The 18685-nt window shown below is 40.6% G+C and overlaps 1 protein-coding gene across 4 annotated transcripts in view; it reads left to right on the top strand.

Annotated features, from left to right (window-relative positions):
• LCLAT1 (lysocardiolipin acyltransferase 1) overlaps positions 1-18685 on the top strand; it is a 205515-nt gene that overhangs the window by 99181 nt on the left and 87649 nt on the right. For 3 of the 4 annotated variants that reach the window (XM_034764741.1, XM_034764740.1, XM_034764739.1), the window contains exon 3: positions 3851-4049. In XM_034764741.1, coding sequence (XP_034620632.1) covers positions 3851-4049 — 199 coding nt within the window. Of the gene's footprint in view, positions 1-3850; positions 4050-15192; positions 15344-18685 lie in introns of those variants that run through there. The other variant, XM_034764742.1, reaches the window with a different exon arrangement.

Raw genomic sequence — 18685 nt, 5'->3', positions numbered from 1 at the left:
GCTGTGACTAACCAGAGGCTTTCTAAATGCGGGTTTCTGTTTACATACTCACCTGTTATGTGGATGCTAACATATCCTGCCTCCCAAGGTCATCGTTCATTCTACAAGATCATACTCCACATCTGTAGCCCTGCTAGAGGGTGCATTTATTACAGAAATATGCAAGCCTGCTACATGGGCTTTGATTCACACTTACTTGTCACACTACGCCTTGCTTGATGCATCCCAAGCAGATGCTGCCTTTGGCTCTGTAGTCCTACAGAGAGCCTTAGACCGAGTTCCAAAGAACCTCCTTCCTTTAAAGCGTGCTAATAGGGAGTCGCCTCAAGTGGAGCACCCATAGGGATACTACTTGAAGAAAAAGAGGTTACGTACCTTGTTTGGTAACTGAAGTTCTCCGACATGTGTGTCCCTGCGGGTGTTCCACTACCAATCCTCTTTCTCCTCTGTTTCGGATTCTCATCTTGGGGCTTTGCAGTACAGAAGGAACTGAGGGCATTTAATCTGCGTGGCCCTGTATATCCTCGGTACAGGACAGGAGGATGTGTAGGATGCATGCACGAGCTGAACCTGTCCTTTTGACAAAAATTCCATTTAGTTGAAAATGTTTCAACCAGGTTCTTAAGTTTCTAATCACTTATTAAAATGATACTTAGGCTTCTAAGTCACGTAGGCACTTCTGAAAATTTTAGCCTACATCTCTTCAGATGTGGCAGAGCTTCTATAGTCTGAGAAAAATCTCATAAATAGGATTGTTATTAGAACAGTGTGTGGCCAATATTGTAATTTGCTTAGAATGCTTTTAAAATGCTTAGAATGAAAGCTGCTAATGTCTCATTAATAAGCGATATAGAACTATTAGTGTTTCTCATAGACTTTAATTGCAGGAAGTTCAGATGATTTATTTTTAAAATGATCCAATAATTAGTGTTTTCATCTAATTCTGTAAAAATAGAATTTAATGTAATTAATAAGTATTTCAGAGTTCTAAGCAATTGATGGTGTGGCACTTACTTCCTTAGGGAAATATTACTATGTAGGGAATATTCATCGTAATTTGACAATTACTTTGAACATGGGAACAATCTGTTAGACTCCTTCAGATACATTATTGCATGGTAGCAGACTGACTAAATTTCCTTTTCTGTGTTACCTTCCCAAACATTTTCACAAGCCCACAAAATAGCTCGGGTTTCCAAAATTTTCTTCCTGTTTTGAAAAATGTATTTTTAACTTAAAATATGTATAAACACAATCTGTGTTTTAGAACCCTAAAGGAGCTGAAAAAGCATGTAACAATTTTTGTCAAACTGACTGCTTTTTCTTGCCGATTAACCCCTCTAAGCCTATATTAGCCTTTCTTCACCACTTCCCAGGGGTACTTTCTCCTACTTAAGAATTTTCTCAAGGCTGATAACACCTGGCAGAGAGCACACAGCTCTCTTATTGTTTAAGTGATATATGTACACACTTTCACCAATTTGGTCAACATCTAATGTGTTTATCAAACCCATCCAAGAGAAAATTAAATTTAGTTTTAGAGATGAGAAAGATGACACTCTGCAATCAATACATCTTAACTGTTTTCCACTCTGAGGCACGTAACTTGCTCTGCTTTTACAATAGTTCATTACTATCCTTCAACATCAACAACTTGCCTGTACTGTAGTGACTTGAGTCACTTTTCATTACTATTTGGCACTTATTATATAGCGCTTTTCATCCAGGGTTCTCAAGCTATTTGCAAATATAAGCATTGTCCCAGTTTTACAGATGAGTAAACTGAGACACAGGAGCTAAATTATCTAAAGATGCATAACATGCCAGTGGCACAGTCACAGACAGAAACCAGAATTTCCAGACTTCCAATCTTGCATTCTCTCCTCCTCCTTTTTTTTTTTTTTTTTTTTTTTTTTTTTTTTTTTTTGGAGTCCAAAGTTTTCAGTTGTATTGAGGACGTATGAGCTTGAAAGCACTTTTCCATTTTTTTTTTTTTTAATTCTTTCACAAATTGCTCTTTTCACTGTGATTAGGTGTGTGGTAGATTATTTTTAAAAAAAATATTTTCTTGTGCGTTAGACATGGCTGAGTCCCCCTAATGGATGGTCACCAAGCTGTTGTAATTGGACTCAGTGTTTGGATTGCACACATGCTTCCAAGCAATTTGGGTGCAGGCAGCATCCAGTTATTGTTTCTAATTCTGTGTCTCTAAGGCACGCTCCTGGGTGAAGACCTCCTATCTGTCCCGCTCTCTTCCTTTGGATGTGGAACCCTGCAGTTGAACTGCTCTAGGCCACTGTACCCACTGCTTTGACCTTTGCAGGTTCCTGCCTTCTCCCCTTCCTCCCAAGAGTTCCACCTCTATGGGTATTCTGGTTTATAGTATAACTCATCAGTGCCACGTGGCTGGTAAAGTAAGGAATGCCGTCTTTGCACAGGAGTTTCTAAAACCGCATGAACTTTTACTCTCAAAGCATACAAATGTTACAGATCTTTAGGTAAACAACAAAAAAGTATACACTTTCTCCTGTGAATTTATGCTCACCCTTTATTGTGAGTCCGTAGGCCCAGGCTGAGTGTCAGGTGAGTAGGTACCTCTGCTTCTTGCAGTCCTTCTGTTGTCTGGTGGTGGTCAGCCAGAGGGAGACTCGACAGATCCTGTCCTTAAGTAAGGCTTCTGTCTTCTTGGGCATCTGACTGACTGACCAACTTCAAAACTCCAGGCAGATGGATGTCGGGGAAATTCCTGCCCCCCTGAGCCCCAACTGAGAAAACTAATTTCCTTAAGCCTCAACACTTCTTATAACAAAACCATTATTTTAGGGTGGATCTCTTTGTTTTTGAAGCCCATCACCATTGATGACTCTTCTGTCCTAGGTACCTCTTGACAGGTACTTACACACTCAAAATGTGAGTTTTATTCTTTAAAATGATGGCTACAATGTTATGTGAAAGTCACAATTTAATGCGGACATAAATCAGTCCATCACAGCGTGGTCAAATTTGCCTGGGATTTCCCATTTCCAGACTCATTTTCTGTCTTCACTTCTAGCCATTCTTGGGGATGAGAGTGAAACATGCTGTCGAGTTGACCCTTCTGGCTGAGGACATGACGTGGTACATTCTAGAGCTCTTCAATGCCATGCTAGTATTGACCACTCACTCACTCACATGATACATGAGGCACTTTCCCTTTCCTGCTAGGGAATTTTTGCCCTGCAATGCTCCAGACCCTGCTGGATCATATTAAAACCTGCATTTTGATTCCCACATACTAGTGCAATATGCTATTGGGTTCACAGCTCATTTTAAAAAAGATTATTTTTAGGCAAAAATGGTATTTGTATCTGATATCCAGATCAGCAAAGAGTGGCTATTTGAGAAGTGCGGATTATTGATTCCACCTCTTTAATTAGGGACGATAGCAGACAGCTATTGTGTAAAAATTGACTGACCTTCAATAAGAAAACAGTTAAGGGAAGTTCATTGTTTTCTAATGAAGTTGTATGTTAGGAAATTAGTCAATGAAAATTTATTTCTTTTGTCAATAGACTAAGGCCTGGTCTACACTGAGGGGGGGGGATCGATCTAAGTTACGCAACTTCAGCTATGTGAATAACGTAGCTGAAGTCAACGTACTTAGATCTACTTACCGCGGTGTCTTCACTGTGGTAAGTTGACAACTGATGCTCCCCCGTCGACTCCGCCTGCGCCTCTCGCTCTGGTGGAGTACCAGAGTCGGTGGGAGAGTGCTCGGCGGTCGATTTAGCGGGTAATGTAGACAAGTCCTAACAGACTTGCTTCCCTCCCCCTTGAGTGGAAAGTCATAACATCAAAATGTTTCTTCTAGGCTTTGCTGGAGATAGTGTTTGGCGCAAAGGTGGTTATAACAGGTGATGGGTTCATCCCCGGAGAAAGAAGTGTCATCATAATGAACCACCGGACACGAATGGACTGGATGTTTCTGTGGAACTGCCTGCTGCGATACAGCTACCTCAGACTAGAAAAAATCTGTCTCAAATCCAGTCTCAAAAGCGTTCCAGGATTCGGTAGGTCATCTACAGTTTTAATGGATAAAAGAGAATTAGTAATAAAATACAATATTTCACTTCTCTAACACCACCCTAACCTCCTCTGCAACTTCTGCTTCAGTGTTAAGATCAACATTTTCCCACTCTGTACAAATGCACTTGTCAGGCTTCTTGTTTCATTAACTAGCATATGCTACCAAAAGGGGGTGTGTGTGTTTGTGTGTGTGTGTTTGTGTGTTTGTTTTTAAGCTTCCTGTGGACAAGTCAGAAATCAGCGTTCATTCTAATAGCCATGGTTTTAAATTCAGGTAACAGAAATACACTGTACAGTATATGAAATAGCTTATTTTTGTCCTTTTGTTGGTCGTTGTTACAGTGATGTAGGCCAGAAACTAGTTTGGGCTGAAGATACTGAACAGAGAAATTATTTCAAATGAGCCAAAAAATTTTCATGCAAGTAGTTTCAGAATAAATATGCAGATTTATCTGAAATAAATACGCCTTTTTACATTTTATTAATTTTTTTAGATTTGTTTGACATCTCACACAAAATTGCTTTGTACAGGATATGTATCAGCTTTCTGAAGTCCAAAGGGTAACCTAATTTGTGATTCCCTTTTGTCAGTCCATTTACTTACACAGATAATTTTTGGCAGTGGTACATATAATTCTGGTAATAGTGAGTGACTTGCTGAGCAGTAGGGAGAACTCTCATATTGTGCCACACCAAAATTACTTCATCCTCACCTTACACCATTGTTGTGATGGTCTTAAGACAGTGCATGATCTGACTTTCATATAACACTGTAGCAGGATAGAAGGTTCAAAGACTCTGCATAGGATTACAAGGCTCCCCTGTTGAGCCAGCCTAAATTCAGATGCTTGAACACTGCAAAAAAGATGCAGAATACTGTAACATACCCGGGGGGGTACAACCTGGAACTGTGGGACCGCTGAGTCCCCTTAAACTGTTCATCCTGGTCTCTGTCTCTCACAATGTCGTGCTAATGATAAGCAGCAAACCCCTCCAGATTCTGTGATCAATCAGCCATCAACACGTGGAGGCATACATCCACCTAAATTGCATGAATGCTCTCTAAGCCACTCACGAATTATACACTGTGAGACTCCAGCCAATTTCCCAAGCCCCCGCCCACCTTGCACCCCAGTGATGTACCATCTTACACTGCTCAAGACCTCCTCTTGAACAGTGCACGCTCATTAATTAGTTCGTCACTTTGTCAAAGGAAAGTGGACGTGCACCAGCCATTGTAATCTGAGCAGGTTCCTCAAACACTCTAGACAAACTTACTGGTAAGGATAAAACATTAAAATAAGTTTATTAACTGCAGAAAGATAAATTTTAAGTGATTATAAGTGTTAGGCATAAAGGTCAAAGTTGGTTACATAAGAAATAAAAATAGAAATGCAGGCTAGATTCTAAACTTTAACAGACCAAGCAAGATTTGAATCAAACGGCTTTTCTCACCCCACTGGATGTTGCGGGCAATTTACAGTTCTTAAAACACAGGCTGAATTCCCTTCTCAGCCTGGGACCAATCTCCCCAGTTCGAGGTCTTTGTCTTCCAGGTGATCTTCCAGGTGTTGAGATGGGGGAGGAGAGAGACCAAGCGGTGATATAATTGACCCTCATTTACACTTTCTATGCAGGTGCTAGAAAGATCCTTGTTGTGATGTGGGGGTTAAGTAGCCCCCATTGTAAATGTGCCTTCTCTGAGGAATCTCTGGGAGAGTAGATTCTTCTTGATGGGCCATCAACACATGTCTGGTTGGTCCTGATGTAAATCTGTCTTGTCAGTGTTAGTTGCCCCTTTGTTGCCAATGAAAGGCTAGCTGTGGGCTACTTTCCACTTACCACATATTTCAGAAACAGACATATAGCAATATTTCCTAACTTTACATATGATGATAGTACATACAATTCAACAGGATATTAATGTTCAACAGACTTCTTAAATGATACCTCACAAGGCATGCTGTCAAGGTTCCTTCCCCACTCTGAACTTTAGGGTACAGATGTGGGGGCCTGCATGAAAACTTCTAAGCTTAACTACCAGCTTAGATCTGGTCTGCTGCCCCCACTCCCAAGGGCTAGCTCCCTTCCCTGGGTAGCCTTGAGAGACTTTCCATCAATTCCCTGGTGAACACTGATCCAAAAACCCCTTGGATCTTAAAACAAGGAGGAATTGATCAGGTTCTTAAAAAGAAGGCTTTTAATTAAAGAAAGAAAGGTAAAAATCATCTCTGTAAAATCAGGATGGGAAAATAACTTTACAGGGTAATCAGATTCAAAGAGCCCATAGGATCCCCCTCTAGCCTTAAGTTCAAAGCTACAGCAAACAGAGATAAACACTCTAGCAAAAGGTACATTTACAAATTGAGAAAACAAAGATAAAACTAACACGCCTTGCATGGCTGTACTTACAAGTTTGAAATATGAAAGACTTGTTCAGAAAGATTTGGAGAGCATGGATTGATGTCTGGTCCCTCTTAGTCCCAAGAGTGAACAACCACCAAAACAAAGAGCACAAACAAAAGCCTTCTCCCCCCCCTCCCCCCAAAGATTTTAAAGTATCTTGTCTCCTTAATGGTCCTTTGGGTCAGGTGTCAGCCAGGTTACCTGAGCTTCTTAACCCTTTACAGGTAAAAGGATTTTGGTGCCTCTGGCCAAGAGGCAGGGTCGGCTCTAGGATTTTTGTCACCCCAAGCAGAAACAAGTTTGGCCGCCACCCCTCCCCCCCCCCCTTTTTTTTTTACCCCACCCCCGGCCCCACCTCAGCTCCGCCTCTTCCCCAAATCCCCAGCCCTGCCTCCTCCCCCCAGGCCCTCAAGCCTGGGAGGGAGGGGGAGCAGCGGTGCGCGAATCAGCTGTTTTGCGCGCTGCGGCCGCTCAGGATCTCCCCCTCCCTCCCAGGTTTGAGAGCCTGGGAGGGAGGGGGAGCAGCGGTGTGCGAGCGGCAGCAGCGGAGGTGAGCTAGGGCGGCCGGGGCACGTTTTTAGGGGTGGCATTCTGGCGCCGGCTATGCCGCCCCTAAAAATGTGCCGCCCCAGGCACCAGCTTGTTTTGCTGGTGCCTAGAGCCAGCCCTGCCAAGACGGATTATAGTATGGTACACAGGAGGGCTGTTACCCTTCCCTTTATAGTTATGAGACATGCACTGTACAAAACCTATCATAATCGTATCACAGAGGTGAATATGGGGGTTCCAGGGTGCTATTTTGAGATACAGAGTGTCACAAATACTTACTGCTGACACATGCAAGCAAGTGGATTTTAGTTCCAATCCTGATGTAAGGGGGCAGAGAGAACTAATAGCTGACATAGAGGAGGTTTTGCAGGGAAACCTGAGGAACAGCCAAGTTTGGGAAGACTCTAATTTAAAGTGTGCAATTTAAGTTTAAAGCCAAACTCTTGGAAAAGGGAAGTTTGGACAATTCAGTGTGTGCCTGTGGGTAGAGCGAGTTGGTCTGTTCAAAGCAGGACAGGCACTGCACCTCTTTCAAAATAGTGGCCTCCTCTCCTTTGTTAGCATGTGAGAACTCTCCCTCATTCCTAGCCATTTTACACACAAAAATGATATAACGCTGTCCTCGGGAGCCAAAAAAATCTTACCACGTTATAGGTGAAACCGCGTTATATCGAACTTGCTTTGATTTGCCAGAGTGCACAGCCCTGCCCCCCTGGAGCGATGCTTTACCGCGTTATATCCGAATTCGTGTTATATCGGGTCGCGTTCTATTGGGGTAGAGGTGTAGTTACTTTGGCATATTTTGTAAGATATAAGGAAAGGAAATTCATACAGCAAAAACTGTGTGTTTAATGAGTTCAGGTTACAGCAGGACGCACTCCACGCAACCAAAACTTTAAAAGTAGGGAAATAAGTTGTCTCCAACACCCTTTGACTTCCTTCACGTTGCCTACAGTGTGGAGGTCAGTAACACTCAGCACTCAATAAGGCGTTCACTTTCATCTTAAACAGATAACAGAGCAATACATACCCCCAGCTTAATCAAGCTCTTGTTCTTAAAGCAAAATCTTAACTCTTTCTTCTTAATCTGTTATACCAAGAAATTTCCTGACATGAGCTGCAGAAGAACTAATGTTCTTTGTGTACATTAATCTAGAGAAGAGCCACATGGAGCATCTTCAAAGTAGGCTTGACGAATTATTAGAATATGAGCTGATGAATAGACCCCAAAATAGAAGGGTTATACTTCTGGCCCTGTGTTTTAATGACAGACTAGTAAATTGAATGCATGGCTAAAAAGGCAGTGCTAATAGTAGGGTATTAGTTTTGTGGCACAATGGAGTTCATTTTACAACAGTTTGGCTGGCTGGAGCTGTATAGAAGGGACACCATTGTTACTTGTTGTGAGATGCTTTAAACTAGCAGGCAAGACAATGCTGTGCAGAATGGCGGAAAGGGAAGGAGTGAATGAAAAGTGAGATCCATGAATCCAGCAAAGAGATGCACATGGAGAATTTTTATATGAACTTGACTGAAACACAGTGCAGCAGCAGAAGCATTCGGGGGCTAAATACAGAAGGCTAGAGATCATTAGACGTCAGTGGGAGCAGTTTATTCCTCATGTCAATCCTGTGCTTTGCTTTCCAGTGCAGATTTTTAAATCCATGTCAGGACTGCAAATGTATATTCAGTAGATCTTGTGATAAATATCTGTAGGAAATTGTGGCCAAGGAGTATAATTATGAATTCAGCCAGGCAGTGTAAAAAATCTCATATTTTACCTCCATGGCCCTACCATCGATGTGAAAGCCTTTTAATTGGTACTAATAGCTGAAGAAAAGTCTTCAGCAATTTTGCAGTTCTGTTTTTAAAAGCCTTTGCCCATTTTGTAAGCTTTTAGCATTTAACCGAATCTTTTAAAGGTCACAAGGAAAGAGAATTTAGAGCTTTTGATACATTTGCTAAAGGCAATTGTTTTCATTCTTAGGCAGCTACGTGGTGGTCAGTACTTTAAGTATTTCATTCAGAATTGTGTACAGCATGGGGTTATATGTAACACTTTCATCTGAATATCTCTGAGTACTTTGCAAACATTAAGCTTCGCAATATCCTGGTGCTAAGTACCATCCCAATTTTAGAGTGGGAACATAAATTTGAGAGATTAAGAAAATTACCCAAATCAGATGAATTAGGGGCAGACCTTAGTTTTGAACACAGGAGTGCTGATTCCTAGTCCCCATCTTTAGCTAATGCACTCTTCGTACTTGGGATTTTATTTGTATTTGGAGACTTAATATGCAGAGGAACGTATGTTTGGAGGTGAGCAGAGTTAAAGCATCTGAAACATGATTTAACAACTGCATACTGCACATATAAGGACTTTCTATTTAAGAAATTTAGATACTTATTTCGCAGGTAGATGATGACTCATTAGGAGTTTTTGGGTTACTTTTTATAGATGTTTACAAATTATTAATTTATCATACTTTTAATATATAAAAAAACCCTTGGACTTGACTATATATGAGTTCTTTCTTTTTTAATGGATGATCTTTTTGGTCCTGGAGACTATATCTCTGGTTTAATAATGCATGCAGTAAAGTTTCCAAAATGCTATATTAAATTTCAATAATCTCAATTTTGGAAATATTACTGCAGCGTTTCTCTACCACTTGCCAAAGGTATAGTCCCCAGGAATCACTATTCACTTTGTTGTTCAGCTGTTACTGCAGTTTCTTATATCAGTGGTCCTCAACCAGGGGTCCGGGGCCTCCTGGGGGGGCTGCGAGCAGGTTTCAGGGGGTCCACCAAGCAGGGCCACTGTTAGACTTGCTGGGGCCCAGGACAGAAAGCTGAAGCCCCACTACATAGGGCTGAAGTCCGGGGCTCTGAGCACCAACACCTGAGGCTGAAGCTGAATTTAGCTTCACAGGGGCCCCTGTGGCATGGGGCCCCAGGCAATTGCCCTGCTTGCTACCCCCAATGCTGGTCCCAGCTTTTATATGCAGAAAACCAGTTGTTGTGGCACAGGTGGCCCATGGAGTTCGGGGTGGGGGCTCAGAAAGAAAAAGGTTGAGAACCTCTGTCTTAGATGACATCATCAAAAACTACTCTGGCATATTTTGCAACAGCAATTCTCTAGGAGGATTTCTAACAGCATTGACAGCTTCTTGCATGCTAAAATCAAATAGAATTTCCCTAATCCACTCTCCTCTAAATTTGCATATACAAACCTGTGTTCTCACCTCACCTTTTATCAACAATTTAATAGCAGATGCAGTGATAAAGTGGGGGTTCTCGTATTAATAAGACTTGATTACTTTCTCAAAATATACTGCAGAATGCATACTAAAGTTCACTTACTACTTAATAAAGTATTGTAAATAATTGGAAGTAAACTATAATGTCAAACAAATGGACAAAGAATGATTTGAAATATTGTCTGTCTTTTTTTAATCACTTAACTTGCCAGTTCTCAAAACTCCTGATGTTCAGAATGCATCTCCCATTCACTAATATGAATCAGTGAGGTTCTGCTGGAAGCAGAATGTGTGGTTTAACCATCAGCACCTCATCTTGGTGTCAGTGATTTTCAAAGCGTTATAATAGTGAATGAAGGGACTGCAATGATACCTGGATTTTAGGGGAACATTAGGTACAGTATCTCAAGCCTTAATCGAAAAAATAAATGAAAATTGGCTTTAATCTGAGCACGGTTATATGAATTGAAAAGTGGCTGAAGGAGCATAATCCAAGTATATGTCAGTGAGTGAAACGAGGTATCCAGTCGCAGCTGCCTGGATGAGTATTGGGCCTTGTTTCATTTAATGTCTTTGTTAATGAGGTAGAAAAGATTAAATAGCACATTGATTAAATTCACAGATGATAGGAAAGAGGATAGTGCTGCAAACATCATTGATGATGGATTTATCTCATGTTAAGTCCTTTCATGTTAATGGAAAAACACAAGTTGACACATCTTGAGAAAATTTTTCTGAAATATGGATATTCCAGGGGAAGGCTATCGAAGAATTCATCATAAGTATTTTCACAGCACTGCAAGACTTGCCGTGTTCTAAAAGCCCGCCTGCTACACCCAAAGACAGGGAAGCATAACAAGAGGGCAAGAAGAGGGAAGGGAAAGGTAGGTGAGGTAGACAGTATGTTGGATGGGAGAATGGAGAACAAAGCTGCTGAATTTAAGAGAAATGAGGAGTAGGATCCACTATGGACAGTTATTTGCAAATCCTAATTGCTATATTCAGCATTCAGGTACTACTATGTTGACTTCTAAAATTGTCTTCCATACAAAGATCTCAAAGCATTTTACAAACATTAAGGACTCCAGGTTTCCAAACACCCCAGTGAGATAGAGAAGTGGGTGGGTGGGTGTATAGAGAGAGAGTTTACGCATCTATAAAATGGTGTGCGCACACACCATTTTATAGATGCGTAAACTCTTTCTCTATACACCCACCCACACACACACACTTCTCTATCTCACTGGGGTGTTTGGAAACCTGGAGTCCTTAATGTTTGTAAAATGCTTTGAGATCTTTGTATGGAAGACAATTTTAGAAGTCAACATACACACACCATAATACACACATCATTTTATAGATGCGTAAACTCTCTCTCTATACACACACACACACCATTTTACAGATTTGTAAACTCATGTCTGGGGAGGTTAAATAATTTGCTCAATGTAACACAGCAAATCTAGCAGTGCTAAGACTAGATTTTTTTTTTCCAGACTCCCTTTTCTTTACCACTTGACTATGGTTCCACTTCATCGACCAAACCTTTGGCTCAGTTACATCATAAGAGTAAGGGACCTATTAGCTTCCTGTTCCCAAGTATGGTGGTTCTGTAGTGGCCTGAACATCATGATGATTGGTCTTGCAGAATGAAAATGAAGGACTCAATGCCTGCTCTTTGGGGCCAAGGTGCAGAGTCACAGGGCATAGATTGCTTGTAAATTGTATCTTCATCTCCTATCCATTAGTCATCCCTTCTCCACAGGAACCCTTTCTCCCTCTTTCCTCGTAAAAGGGCTTTGGAAGTAAATATAGACCCAGGACTTCAGTTGCTCCTCAAATATTACTAAAGGGGATGATTCAGGGTGCAGGGTCATAGACTCTTCTGTGATGGGTTTTTTTTTTTTACCCATTTTTGTGGATTCACTAAACAGACCAATCCTCACTCATTTTTAATTTCTCTATTGCAGAGGAATATGCCTGTAAGGAGTAGAATTTTTATGTAGAGTGGGAAAAACATAGGAGTTACTTCCTCTCTAGTTTAAAAAACCCAAAACTTACTCCATGTGTGTGCATGTGTGTAAAATGCAACTATCAAGATAATACTGTCAAGGTAATTTTAAAAATATATATTGGAAACAAGGGGTGGAAATAGCATTTTCCATTCCACTTTGGTGAAAAGAGCCAGGCAATGGGTAGAAAGATTGTGCTGGTGTTCAGAAACACAACTGTTATGCGATTGAATATCTACTGTACCACTAGGCAACTGGAAGTGTTATGAACACTCCTGAGTCATGCATTTCCTCTCTCAACTAATTGCTGGGTGATAATTTATTAAAGGAATGGACCAAGTCAAATGACAACTGTTCAATTCATTATATACCTATTAACTATACATTAGAGATGAACACGGTAAAAACATTACCATGAGCAGATACTCTGTATTACAAAGATTGGTACAAGAAGAATTTCTTAATTAATGGTTTACATGCATCAAATTAGAAAAATAATTTAAGAATTGAAATGTTTTAAAATGTGATTTGATTATGGTACTTAGAGCTGACACTAACTAGAGGAAACCATTAAATGTCTGAATTGAAGTGGCTTTCCAAATCTATTTTTAATGTTCTTGTACTAATCAGAAGTAAATACAGTGCAACTCTGTCTTCCCATCTCAAAAACCACGTGATAACATTTTTTCACTATAACATTCTTCTGTTTGGCAGAGCTTGTAAATGGGAAGTATAAAAGCTGCTGAGTGTTTTTAAATCAAGGAGAGCCACAGTTGTGCCACATTTATAACTGTTGGTGCAATGAAATAAATTACATAAACAACTGTTAATGAACCACTGCTATGATCAATATTTTGTGTGCACAGAAATTGGGCACGTGCAAGTGATTCCCACCAATCTTTGTGCCTGTGTGGTGGTGGTACATCAAAGGCATCGATTAGAATCAGGGCTCCATTGGGCTAGTCTTGAACAAACTTATTGTGACTGCCTTAAAGCGTTTCTGATTTGAAACAAGAATCAAGAAGTGTGTATGACAAACAATAGAAGGAAAACAAAGAGAGAGGATGGCTGACAGTGATAAGATCCCACAGTTACATATGTTAGTTCTCTGCACAACTTGGTATGTCAGAATCACTTACTTATGGGGGAAACATTTTTGAATTTAGTATCAGCTATCCCAGCTGCCCCACAACTGGGTGCATGTTGGTTTACTGGGTTTCTTATCGACCTCATGGCTTTTGAGGGATTTGAAAGAAGAGTGTGTAGTGGCTGTATTGATTCATTCTGTGAAGACTTGCAATGTGTAAGGGACAGCATGGAAGAAAGTATGGAGACATGCGAGAGTGAATTGGACAGCCAGTTCAAGATTGGCATCATTGGCAGAATGGAGGAGGAACGTGTGAAATATGATTAGGAAAAAGCAAATATTTTGAATGAGGCAGAGTTATGAAGAGCCTTAAATGTAAGGTTAACTTGTATTTGGTGTGGTGGAAAACCGATTCCAGAGAAAGATGTGCGGGGTGACAGACCAGGAAAATTATCTTAGCGGCTGTGTTTAGTGCAGACTGGAGGAGGGGGCAATCTGGGGGTTGGAGAGGCCAGAGACATTGGCAGTAACCAAGATGTGACATTGAGGACTTGAACCAGAATTCTAGCTGTAGGGACAGGATTCAGTTTTGCTTTAGAAAAGTATAGAGAAGGGAGATGCCAGGATTTGAGCACAACTTGGATCTCTGGTTTGCTGGAGAGAGTCAAGTCAGATGATACCCTGGCTATGGGTTTGAGGATTAATGTTAACAGTGCCAGAGAATAGGCAGAATAGAGAGGATTTAGGATTATATGCAATTTTGTATAGCACATTTTAAAATGTAAGGTTGTGTATCATGTTATAGTAGTTGTTCCTATAGGAAAACCACAACTTTGAATTTCCTGACGTGTTTTCTGGTTAAATATCAACAATAAATGTTGCAATAGGGAAGGCTTTGGCATTTAAATTTTTTTAAAAAATCTGTTTGAGACACTCTTAAAAATATTCAGTGAACTTTAAAAAATGACTCGCTGTTTTTTTACCAAACTTCTCCTCCTCTGTGCTCCTCCCACCTCCACCTTCCACCCCAAATGAAATGTTTGGACTAAGAACAAACATAAGAAATTTCAACCTGAAGTGTATTTTATCCCTGTCCCCCTTCACCCCTTGAAAATAATGTTTTTGGGGAAAGGGGGCTTTGAAATTAAAATGTTTCCTCAGCCATAACTATAGAATGGTTAATATAATAATGTGTGATTACTGGAGAGTTATATATGCTAAAGTTGTTTTATCTTCCCCAGGTCCCCAGAGCAAAAGTACACTTCATATATGTAATATATTTCTCCAATTCGATAGTAACATTTCCTGTCCCTTGCATATATGATCATGTGATGGACTACAGTATGTAGTCAAGCCACAATAAAACCAAGATAGGTGTGAAAAATAGACTGAGTGTATGCGTGCTACTTACTCTAGCAAAAAACAAAGGTTAAATGTCTTTAATCAGAATTACCCTGGAATTGAAACCAGTGTCTGTCTTTTGAGTCACAAAAAGCTGATTGAAAAGGTCATTGTGGCCAGCTGCTGCATGTTTCTACGATGCTAACCACATAGCAAGCTTGAGCGAGAGTTATATAATCTATGTTGGTGAATGCTTTTGAGTACATTTGTGAGTTAACATTAGTTATCAGAAATGTCAGGTATTACAGGCAGAGTATTTGTTTTGGCAAAGAAATGGAATTGCATTGTTTGGTTTGGATTAACTTCCCTGTTTGTTTGTGTTCCATATTTTCCCAATTATCTTTCCCGTGAACTTACAAACCCAAGGGCAAGCTTTTGCTTTCCAGTAAAAATAAACATTGATTTCTTTCAGACTAGCAAAATTCCTGATGGCCAGGAGTCCCAGACAACCAAAAACATAGTCCAGACAAGAAAAATATAATTACTGCCTATTAGATAATACGTTGAGCTGAGCTTTACAAGTGACTGAACAGCATGTCTCACCTCACACTGCAGATGAGAAGGTGCTTCCTACTTGTTTATTTTTAAATACCACTTATAAGCAGCAGTTATCAGTTTGTACATTACTGAATTCCTCCCATAGGTCTGCCCATCCTCTTTCACCCCAAACTACATTATGTATGTGTTCTCCCAATGGTGCAATATGTGCACTCTTGCCTTCATGTGACAGAGACAAGAAAACCAAGATGGCACATTTTCACTTTGCTTTTTTTACTGTAACCTTACTGTTCGTTTCCTGTCTCCCCTGTAAACTGTACTTTTAAACTCCAGGCAGAGGTATAAAACCCTCCCAGATCTGCAGGATGTTTTGAGTTTCAGGCACAGCTAGTACCATGCACATAACTTTCAGGGCCTAAACTGCCTGGAGGAAGTGGTGGGGAAGGTCTAGTGGCAAGTTTTCTCCCTTCTCTTTCCAGCAGTAGGTGGGACCAGAGATAAGTCTCTCCTAGTGAGCTGTTGTCCGCACGCTACCAGCAAGTCTCCAAGTGAGCACTTTCTTTGCCTCTCGTTAGAAGCGGCGCCAGGGTTTTTGGCACCCTAGATGGGGGTCCTTCTATGCTCCCGGTCATCGGCGGCAATTCTGCGGCGGGGGGGCACTTTGGCAGTGGGTCCCAGAGTGAGTGAAGGACCTGCCGCAGAATTGCCGCTGAAGACCCGGAGCGCGGAAGGACCCCCTGCCGCCGAATTGCCATCGAGGGCGGCAAAATGCCACCACTTAGGTCACCTAAATGGAAGCACCGGCCCTGCCTCTCGTTTCTCTCAGACTCTGTAGCTATGAGAAATCTTGTTTTGAATAAGTCTGACCAGACAAGCTAGTTTTAAGACTCTATATGGTACCAACCAATATAATAATTTCATAAATTGTAGTTTTGTATCAGTTAATTTAGTGGTAGCAGTCGCAGGACATTCAATGTATGAAATGTATTGGCTGAAATAATTACGCGAGAGTGAAAACCACCAGAAGCAAAATAGCAACATTTTCTTTTCATTAAAGTGCCTCTTTCCACCATGTCCCACTTGCCTGTTACTTCCTCAAAGTTCTGCAAAGGGTATTTGTTTTACGTATATTCCAAGTTTTACTTCTGTTGGGTTTGTTTGTGTGCTGTTGGTTTCTAGAATTTGGGAGAAATTTGAAACTCTCTCTTCCTTAGTAGGGTGGATCTGTAACAGGCAAGACACAACTTGCAACTTCTTACTGTGTAGTACTCCTCCTCCTCCTCCTCGTTTGTTGTCACGTTGTGTCAAAGTTGATGTTAGTCACTGTGTTGGCCAGTGACAAAAAAGTGTAATAATGCAAGTAATTTTGGACAGCATTTTGAGGCGCAATACCAATTAGCTTTTCCCTCTGCTGCACACTGAATGTCCAGTTTTGGCATCAGTTTCTTTGATGTATAATATGATATACCAGAGGCTTTAAAAAGAAAGCGTTCATTATTTTCCCCGTTTGATCAAGTACGTCCTTGTAGCTGCAGAACACTTTTGAATACAGATTATGGAGTTCAGATGAGATGAGAACAACAAAATGGGATAGCTTGTGGCCTGTTTGGGAGACAAAATAGGTTTTTGAAACTAGCACAAGGACTATTTAAAAAATAAGCTCTGAATAGTTCATTTAAAATATTTATGGCACATTCTTACACTACAATAAAGGCCAGTGCTAAGAAGAAATTGTAAATAAAGCTACAGCTTAATTTGGGCATGGTCATGTGATGGAGCTTATTAAAAGAAAATTTTGTTTTAGTTTGTCCTTCTAATTATCACCCCAAAATGATCCTTCTAAACACTATATCCATATGACCAGGTCTCTGTTCTTAACTGCCATTGGTTTGACACAATTTGCACTGATTGTAATATGTTGTTCACGTTGAATGTGAAAAGCTGACGGCTTCCTTTTGAAAACAGTTTCTCCTCTATATCCTGAGCCATGTCACTGAAAGGATCAGATGGACATTTAGGCTCTGTCTACGGTTAAAATTTGTACTGCGAGGTACAAAAACCCCATGCTCCTAATAGACATAGTTATGCCAACAAAAACCTCAGTGTAGAAGCAGATATGATGACATAAGAGTGCTTCTGTCAGCGTAGCTAACGTCGTTCAGGGAGGTGGAGTTTCTACACTGGCTGGGAAGCTCCTCCTGTCAGCGTTTGTTGCATCTACGCGAGGAGGCTATGCCAACATAGCTGTGCCATCATAGACTGTCGTGTAGACTAAGGCCTGGTCTACGTGGAAAAAAATTAGGTCATCAGAGGCATGAAAAATCCACCCCCCCCAAGTGGTGTAATTAAGATTCTTCCATCAACCTATCTACTACCTCATGGGGAGGTGGATTACCTATGACAATTGAAGAACCCCTCCCATCGGCATAGGCAGTATCTACACTGAAGCGCTACAGTGGCGCAGCAGCAGCACTGCTACTGTAGCTCTATTCTGCAGACATTTACTACAGCCATGGAAGAGGTTCTTCTGTCACTATAATAAATCCACCCCTCCGTGAGGCGGTGACTAATTCTTCTGTCAACCTAGTGGTGTCTACACAAGGCCATAGGTCAGTGTGATTACATCTCCCAGGCATGTAAATTTTTCACAACTCTGAGCGATTTAGCTAGGTCAACCTAAGTTTTTAGGTATAGACTAACCCATAGTCTGTGTGGGAGACAAATGGGGACTGTCAAATGTAGGAGCCCACTTCAAAATTGTATAAAAGAGGATGAATGTATTTTTTGAATTTGTGCTTGAGAGGTGCTTGGGAACATCCAAATATTTGCACATACCAGCAACTATTCCTGTTACACTTGTAAACATTTAAGTGACTTGCCTAAGGTCAGAGGGAGAATGGTGGAACTGGGCATGTAATCCAGGAGACTGATTCCTGGTTCAGTTGTCTAAACCATTAGACAATAGTACATTCAATAGGAAGCACATATTGTTGTGTAGTAAATCGTGCCAAAAAAGACACAAGTGGTTTGAAAGAGAATTGCATGTGGCACCTAACTTGCAGATTATGTATGGTTATGTCAGTTCCATTTGTTTAATATATCTTCTTGATGTTAGGCATAAGTCCTCACAACTGTATTGGGACTTGCATGTGCATGAGGAAAGCTATACCTCAAATTATGCTATAAAGTAGTGCAAAGGGAGTACTGCTTTATATTATGACCTATTAGTGATGGAATAATTTATTGGAAGTTGTATGTATCAGAAACCTTATAGCACATTTCTTATAATGTCATAAATATTTTCAGTATGACATGTATTTACAAATATTTGAAATCCACTTGTACATACTTTTTTATTTAATTGAAAAAATGTTTTAAACAAAATATTATGCACTTAAACTTTAAAA

Source organism: Trachemys scripta, chromosome 3 (assembly GCF_013100865.1).
Source record: "Trachemys scripta elegans isolate TJP31775 chromosome 3, CAS_Tse_1.0, whole genome shotgun sequence".
Classification (NCBI taxonomy): Eukaryota; Metazoa; Chordata; order Testudines; family Emydidae; genus Trachemys; species Trachemys scripta.
This window is presented reverse-complemented; position numbering and strand designations above follow the sequence as displayed.